We start from the raw sequence: 7835 nt of genomic DNA, 5'->3' as shown, positions 1-7835 counted from the left end.
CTGGAGCTTGTTTGAGATGTGAATCTGATTTACTGTATTATCTGACATGTTGAATTGAAGACGTAACTCTACTCATCAATAAATTGATAAATAAATGGATTATAGATTATCAACAGAGGTTTAATGGATGACCTGCACAGTTGAACAGGTTTATAAAGTGTAAAAACAAGTTTCTACGTTTTTTTTAAAGCTTATCATACTTGTTCATGTTTAATGCTGAACTAACAGGTGCACCACCTGCAGAGGGCGCTGCTGACCTGCAGGTCTGCCTGCCTCTCTCAAACAGGATGTAAACTTAGGCAGAGGAGGAGGTGGATGAGGAGAAGGAGGAGGTGGACAACAAGCTGGGACTGGCAGGTCAGGAGGGGCGGGGCCAGAGAGAGAGAGAGAGAGGAACCTGTTTCTGTGATTTGGACTCACCCCTTCAGGAATAGAAGAGAAAAAAACACAAAGAGCAGGATGGTTGGATCTGACTTCTACTGCAGGTAAAACACTACAAACCGTCTGAATTTGTGATTGTCTCGTGTGTGTTTGCTCCATGTTGAAGTTTTGTCTTGTTGGTTTGAAGTTTTTGTCATTTAAATCTTGTTTTTACTTTAAAAACCGGAGAAAATAAATCCTCATTGTGTTTGTAAAACGTACGTCGTGGGGACCTTATCCTCTTCCTGTATTACAGGGACTCTTTTTGATTATAGGGTGAAAACTGGAGTTTTGGTTAAGATTTTTGTGTGTGTGTGTGTGTGCCTGTCTGTGTGTGTGTGTATGTGTATTGTTGGCTGGAATGTGTCACTGGGTGTGTTTAGTTCAGGGCCTGTCCTATTTGCAGACTATACATTGAGTCTTCGCAGAAAGACGACTACATGAAGAAGAGACTGTGGATAAAACACGTTGAAAAAGAACAAGGAGGAAATTATTAAACATTTGGTAAATCATTTAGGTTTCTCCTTCTCAAATTTAACTGGTAATGACTGTTTACTGCTGCAGTCTGATTTACATCATGTATTGAACTAATGGAGACAATAAAGTTTTCCTGTAGACTAACTGCAAACAGTATATTGTAAAGACTACAGTAGAGTACATGTTGTGTATGATCACTATATCATATACAAACTCAAAACTTTAAAAAAAATCTAAAATTTTCCCCCATTCTCAAAATCCAATTTAAAAACTGTAAATATTCTGGAAGAAGACATTTTCCACAACCAGTGGAAAACAATACTGAACACATGAAGAAGAACAATAAGAAAAACGACAATGACATGAAAAACATCAGTGCAAAACAATAACCTGTAAATTACAATGAGAATGACAGTAGACAATATATAACTGTACACATAAATAACTGACTGACAGAGATAATCTGTGTCACATATATACAGCATAGGGTTTAGGTTTTATATGTATTTTCTAAATATATATGTTCATATGTTTTACATGGTTGGCTACACAGTTCTCGTTCATATTTTACAAACCAAATTCAAGATGTGCATGGTGATATTTTATAACACTTGCTTTTTAGTAAAGGTCCTTAAGGAGGATGTATTGAGGAGGTTGTAGAGGTCTTGAGGAGGGTGTAGGGGTCTTGAGGAGGTTGTAGGGGTTCTTGTGGAGGGTGTAGGGGTGTTGATAAGGTTGTAGGGGTGTTGAGGATGTTATAGAGGTCTTAAGGAAGCCATGGATGTTGTATAGGTCCTGGGAGAGGCTGTAGTGTCCTTGAACAAGTTACAGAGATCCTGCATGAGGTAAAACGGGTCTATGAAGAGACTTTGAAAGTCCTTGACGAGTTACTAATGGTCTTTGAGGAGGTTCCAGGGTTCCTTCAGTGAGTTAACTGCTACCAGAGCATCAACACATCAGTCCTGTTGCTATGGTAACAACAGTTTAATGAACAGTGGGAAAAAAAGCTGACCTGTATCATTTTAACAGAGCAGCTCACAGCCAATCAGAGAGCAGGATTTCTGTGTTTGTGGTGTAAATATTGTGTGTTGATGTTTCTCTGTTTGTCAGTGAACGTGAGCTGCAGCAGATCAAACACACAACAACACACAGTGTGCCCTCTGTGGGCGGAGCCAGCTGACGGGTGCATGATTTGAACTCAGTTATTTCTGTCTGTTGTTTGTGTGTCTGAGTGTGTGTACTGACTGTAACCACAGCCCACACTCACACACAGGGTAAAGGTTCACATCTGCAGAGTCTAATCCTGATTGGACGTTGGGGTTATGATGTCACATGATCCATGACACATCACTGCCAGCAGAAACAGTTCAGCCTCTGCTTGTGTTGTTGTGAGATGTCCCTTTTAATTCTTCGTCTCTTCTGATTGGTCAATGGGCGTGTCCTGCCACAAACCCTTGACCTTGGTTTGATGATTGACAGTTCAGTTTATTTTTTCACACACTTCAGTCCTGTGGTTGAACAGAGCAGGGTGTGTGTGTGTTTGTGTGTGTGTGTGTGTGTGTGTGTATGTGTGTGTGTTACATACCAGCCCAGTGGTGTGGGTGTGGCTCAGAGACAGAAGCAAACAGAGAGAGAGCAAAGGGGGAAGGAGGGGGCAGGCAGCATTCCAGCATGCCCCTCCCACACCTGAAACACACCTGAGCCAGGTGTGTGTGACTCAGAGAAAGACTCTAAAAGGTCCAGTCAGTAAAACTATCATTTATTTCATATTTGATATAATTTATTTGTACACAACAGCTCAGCACTCACAACAACAAGTACACAAACAACAAACAGGAAATGCAAAATACAACACTGTTAATCACAACAGCAAAGTTAACAGGAAACCAGGGTCATATCACAGAACCGTCCTAACTAGCAGGTCCGGTCTTACCTTGGGTGCTGTGGTGATCAGGGTTAGGACCTGACACAGGTGGGAGGCCTTCAAAGGTGAATAGAGGTCACTTCACTTCATCCACATCAGACTCTAACCATTTGTTGTAGTTTGATGATAAAACAATAACCCCACCCCCCACCCCCCCACCTAACCCTAACGCTAGTCTTAAGTCTTCACCCAAGACTGAAGACTTAAGACTTAAGACAGGAAGTTTGTAAAACAGCCCCAGCAGCAGGATGAGTACCAGGCGCCCTGTGTTCACAACAGATCTGTACCAGGCTCCAGCTCTGATATGCAGTGATTAACTGACGTTTCTGTGATGACAACTGGATGACATCATCAGATCATATGTATCGATCGGTTATAGGTGAAGTTTGAGGTCAGTGTGTGTGACGATGTGAGAAACACTCAGCTCCACACTGAACACAATTGCAGACACACTATTGTTCCTGTACAAAGACAGGAAACACACACATTTTCTGATGTCACTGAGGGGTGGAGTCTACACAGCCTTGTGGGCGGGGTTTACAGCAGACAGGAAGAGTAGACACTTCCTTTTATAAACAGAACAGGCTGGAGATCAGCCTCCTGCTATTGTTCTGTGTGTGTGTGTGTGTGTGTGTGTGTGTGTGTGTGGTGGCTGCCTTGCTCAGAGGCTCTTCCTTGCTCTGTCTCATAATTTCTCATAAGACGGTTGTCATGGTTTCCATGGGTCTGTTATTAATAGTAATAACAACTGGAACCTGAATGAGTCGGCTTCTGAACATTTGTTCGGATCAGTGAGGAAGAGGAGTCTGATCACTCACCTGCTGATTTACAGTTACCTGGCCACCTGTATAGACGTGTTACCTGGTCACCTGTGTGACCCGGGGCACCTTCAGTCTCAGAACAGGTTTGATTGAAATGCTAAGAAATGGGATTTGAGGGGCGTTTGTTTGGTGAGTGTGTCAGAGGTGTCTCAGGACCAGAGTCAGGACCAGGATCAGAGTCAAGACCAGGATCAGAATCAGGCCAGAGTCAGGATTAGAGTCAAGACCAGGATTAGAGTCAGGACCAGGATCAGAGTCAGGACCAGTGTCAAGACCAGGATCAGAGTCAGGACCAGAGTCAGGACCAGGATCAGAGTCAGGACCAGGATCAGAGTCAGGACCAGTGTCAAGACCAGGATCAGAGTCAGGACCAGAGTCAGGACCAGGATTAGAGTCAGGACCAGGATCAGAGTCAGGACCAGAGTCAGGATTAGAATCAGGACCAGGATCAGAGTCAGGACCAGAGTCAGGACCAGGATCAGAGTCAGGATTAGAGTCAGGACCAGAGTCAGGACCAGGATTACAGTCAGGACCAGAGTCAAGACCAGGATCAGAGTCAGGATTAGAGTCAAGACCAGGATCAGAGTCAGGACCAGAGTCAGGACCAGGATCAGAGTCAGGATTAGAGTCAGGACCAGAGTCAGGACCAGGATTACAGTCAGGACCAGAGTCAGGACCAGGATTAGAGTCAGGACCAGGATCAGAGTCAGGACCAGAGTCAAGACCAGGATCAGAGTTAGGACCAGGATTAGAGTCAGGACCAGGACCAGAGTCAGGACCAGAGTCAGGATTAGAATCAGGACCAGAGTCAGGACCAGGATTAGAGTCAGGACCAGAGTCAGGATTAGAGTCAAGACCAGGATCAGAATCAGGCCAGAGTCAGGATTAGAGTCAGGACCAGGATCAGAGTCAGGACCAGTGTCAAGACCAGGATCAGAGTCAGGATTAGAGTCAGGACCAAGATCAGAGCCAGGATCAGAGTCAAGACCAGGATCAGAGTCAGGATTAGAGTCAGGACCAGAGTCAAGACCAGGATCAGAGTCAGGACCAGTGTCAAGACCAGGATCAGAGTCAGGACCAGAGTCAGGACCAGGATTAGAGTCAGGACCAGGATCAGAGTCAGGACCAGGATTAGAGTCAGGACCAGGATCAGAGTCAGGACCAGAGTCAGGACCAGGATTAGAGTCAGGACCAGAGTCAGGATTAGAGTCAAGACCAGGATCAGAATCAGGCCAGAGTCAGGATTAGAGTCAAGACCAGGACCAGAGTCAGGACCAGAGTCAGGACCAGGATCAGAGTCAGGACCAGGATTAGAGTCAGGACCAAGATCAGAGTCAGGACCAGAGTCAAGACCAGGATCAGAGTCAGGATCAGCGTTAGGACCAGAGTCAAGACCAGGATCAGAGTCAGGATTAGAGTCAGGACCAGAGTCAAGACCAGGATCAGAGTCAGGACCAGCGTCAGGACCAGAGTCAGGATCAGAGTCAGGACCAGAGTCAAGACCAGGATCAGAGTTAGGACCAGAGTCAGGATTAGAGTCAAGACCAGAGTCAAGACCAGGATCAGAGCTAGGATCAGAGTCAGGATCACAGTCAAGACCAGAGTCAGGATCAGAGTCAGGATCAGAGTCAAGACCAGAATCAAGATCAGAGTCAGGACCAGAGTCAAGACCAGAGTCAAGACCAGGATCAGAGTTAGGATCAGAGTCAAGACCAGAATCAAGATCAGAGTCAAGACCAGAATCAACATCAGAGTCAGGACCAGAGTCAGGATCAGAGTCAAGACCAGAGTCAAGACCAGGATCAGAGTTAGGATCAGAGTCAAGACCAGAATCAACATCAGAGTCAGGATCAGAATCAAGACCAGAATCAACATCAGAGTCAGGACCAGAGTCAGGATCAGAGTCAAGATCAGAGTCAAGACCAGAGTCAGGATCAAAGTCAGGATCAGAGTCAAGACCAGAATCAAGACCAGAGTCAGGATCAGAGTCAAGACCAGAATCAACATCAGAGTCAGGACCAGAGTCAGGATCAGAGTCAAGATCAGAGTCAGGATCAGAGTCAGGATCAGAGTCAACACCAGAATGAGCTGCAGAAGCAGTTCAGCTTTCAGGGTAGATCTGCAGTTGGACTTGTTGTGACATGAAGGACCAGAGTCAGGACCAGAGGACACATAGCTCTCATTCCTCCAGTCGATGTCAGTCTCTGCTCAGTGAGAGGAGTTAGTCCCTCTTCTTTTACCTCCAACACTTTCACCTGATCCGGTTTTTAACCTTTTAAACACTTGATCCACGAGGAGTCAGTGAAGCTATCAGTCACCTGGTGTTCTGCCTGAACTGGTCTTAAATGTGACCTGGTCCTTGTCTGAGTCACATGTACAAACACAATGAGCTGAATGACACAATTACAACCTGTTGTGTCTTTGTTGAACACAGTAGATTGTGTTTGTTCATTATTGTAACTCAGATGAAGATCTGATCATTGTTAAGACACATTTATAAATAAATGAAAATCATTCTTTGTTGTATGTGTCAGATAATTATCTTTGATAATCCAGTAGTGTTTGTTGAATCCAGTCTGGTCTGATCTGGATTTATTTTCTTTAAGGGGGCTGATGATCAGGTGTGACCTTTGACCCCTCACATCCAGTGTCACCTGCCCATCTACCTGAGGGGGCAGGGCCTTAAGAGCCCAGCTTTGTCACCATGGCAACAACATCCTCCCTGCTTAGCAGAGGTGAGTTATTGTATTATTGTAAAGTAAGTGAGTGGTCAGTCTTTTAGACACAAGAGGAGGAAGTTTAGCAGTACAGATAGCTTTAGCAGCAGTAGTAGCAGTAGTAGTGTTAGCAGAAGCAGCAGTAGCAGTAGTAGTGTTAGCAGTGGCAGTGGCAGTAGTAGTGTTAGCAGTAGCAGTAGTACTGTTAGCAGTGGCAGTAGTAGTGTTAGCAGTAGTAGCAGTAGTAGTGTTAGCAGTAGCAGTAGTAGCAGTAGTAGTGGCAGTAGTAGTGGTAGCAGTAGCAGTGGTAGTGTCAGCAGAAGCAGCAGTAGCAGTAGTAGTGTTAGCAGTAGCAATACTAGTGTTAGCAGTAGCAGTTGTACTGTTAGCAGTGGCAGTAGTAGTGTTAGCAGTAGCAATACTAGTGTTAGCAGTAGCAGTAGTACTGTTAGCAGTGGCAGTAGTAGTGTTAGCAGTAGCAATACTAGTGTTAGCAGTAGCAGTAGTAGTGTTAGCAGTGGCAGCAGTAGTAGCAGTGTTAACAGTAGCAGTAGTAGTAGTTTTAGCAGTAGCAGTAGTAGTTTTAGCAGTAACAGCAGCAGAAGTAGTGTTAGCAGTAGCAGTAGTGTTAGCAGTAGCAGTAGTAGTGTTAGGAGCAACGGCATAAGTAGTGTTAGCAGTAGCAGTAATAGTGTTAGGAGTAACAGCAGTAGCAGTAATAGCGTAAGCAGTAGCAGTCGCACTAGTAGTGTTAGCAGCAGCAGTAGCAGTTGCAGTAGTAGTGTTAGCATTAGCAGTAGTAGTATTAGCAGTAGCAGTAGTAGTAGTAGCGTTAGTAGTGGTAGTAGCAGTAGTAGTGTTAACAGTAGCATTAGCAGTTGCAGTAGTAGTGTTAGCAGCAGCAGTAGTTTTAGCGGTAGCAGTAGCAGTAGTGTTAACAGTAGCAGCAGTAACAAGGGCAGCAGTCGTAGCACTAGAGCTAGCATTAGCATTAACATTAGCTGTTGTAATTCAATTCAATTCAATTCAATTTTATTTGTATAGCGCCAAATCATAATATACATTATCTCAAGGCACTTTACAGGGTAAGGTCAAGACCTTACTTTGTTACAGAGAAAAACCCAACAGTTCCCACAACGAGCAAGCGCTTGGCGACAGGGGGGAGGAAAAACTCCCTTTTAACAGGAAGAAACCTCCAACAGAACCGGGCTCAGGGTGGGCGGCCGTCTGCCTCGACCGGTTGGGTTTAGGGGAAGATAGAAAGAGGGGGAGGGGGAGGAGAGGGGAGAGAAGAGAGAGAGACCAGGAACAGCTGTGTCAGTAATGGCGTTATTAATAATAAAGACAGGTAATAGTAATAGTAAAGATGAGTAGTGGTGGATCTGGATCCTGCTGCTCCCGAGGCAGAGATACCTGCAGAATGAGGACAGAGAGAGGGAGAGAGAGGAGAAGCACAAAACTACGGGAGAGAAAAAA

At 44.9% G+C, this 7835-nt stretch overlaps 1 protein-coding gene across 4 annotated transcripts in view; it reads left to right on the top strand.

Moving 5' to 3' along the window:
• The first annotated feature begins 347 nt into the window (after positions 1-347).
• Positions 348-7835, top strand: part of LOC139609420 (rho GTPase-activating protein 27-like) — a 28499-nt gene continuing 21011 nt past the window's right edge. For all 4 annotated transcript variants that reach the window (XM_071463990.1, XM_071463971.1, XM_071463981.1 and 1 more), the window contains exons 1-2: positions 348-485; positions 6249-6377. In XM_071463990.1, coding sequence (XP_071320091.1) covers positions 6347-6377 — 31 coding nt within the window. In that variant the 5' untranslated portion in view covers positions 348-485; positions 6249-6346. The remainder of the gene's footprint in view (positions 486-6248; positions 6378-7835) is intronic.

Source organism: Trachinotus anak, unplaced genomic scaffold (assembly GCF_046630095.1).
Source record: "Trachinotus anak isolate AG129_WGS33_773 ecotype Australia unplaced genomic scaffold, CSIRO_AGI_Tana_v1 ptg000003l, whole genome shotgun sequence".
Lineage (NCBI taxonomy): Eukaryota > Metazoa > Chordata > Actinopteri > Carangiformes > Carangidae > Trachinotus > Trachinotus anak.
Note: the sequence above shows the minus strand (reverse complement) of the source record. Positions and strands in the feature narration are given on the sequence as shown.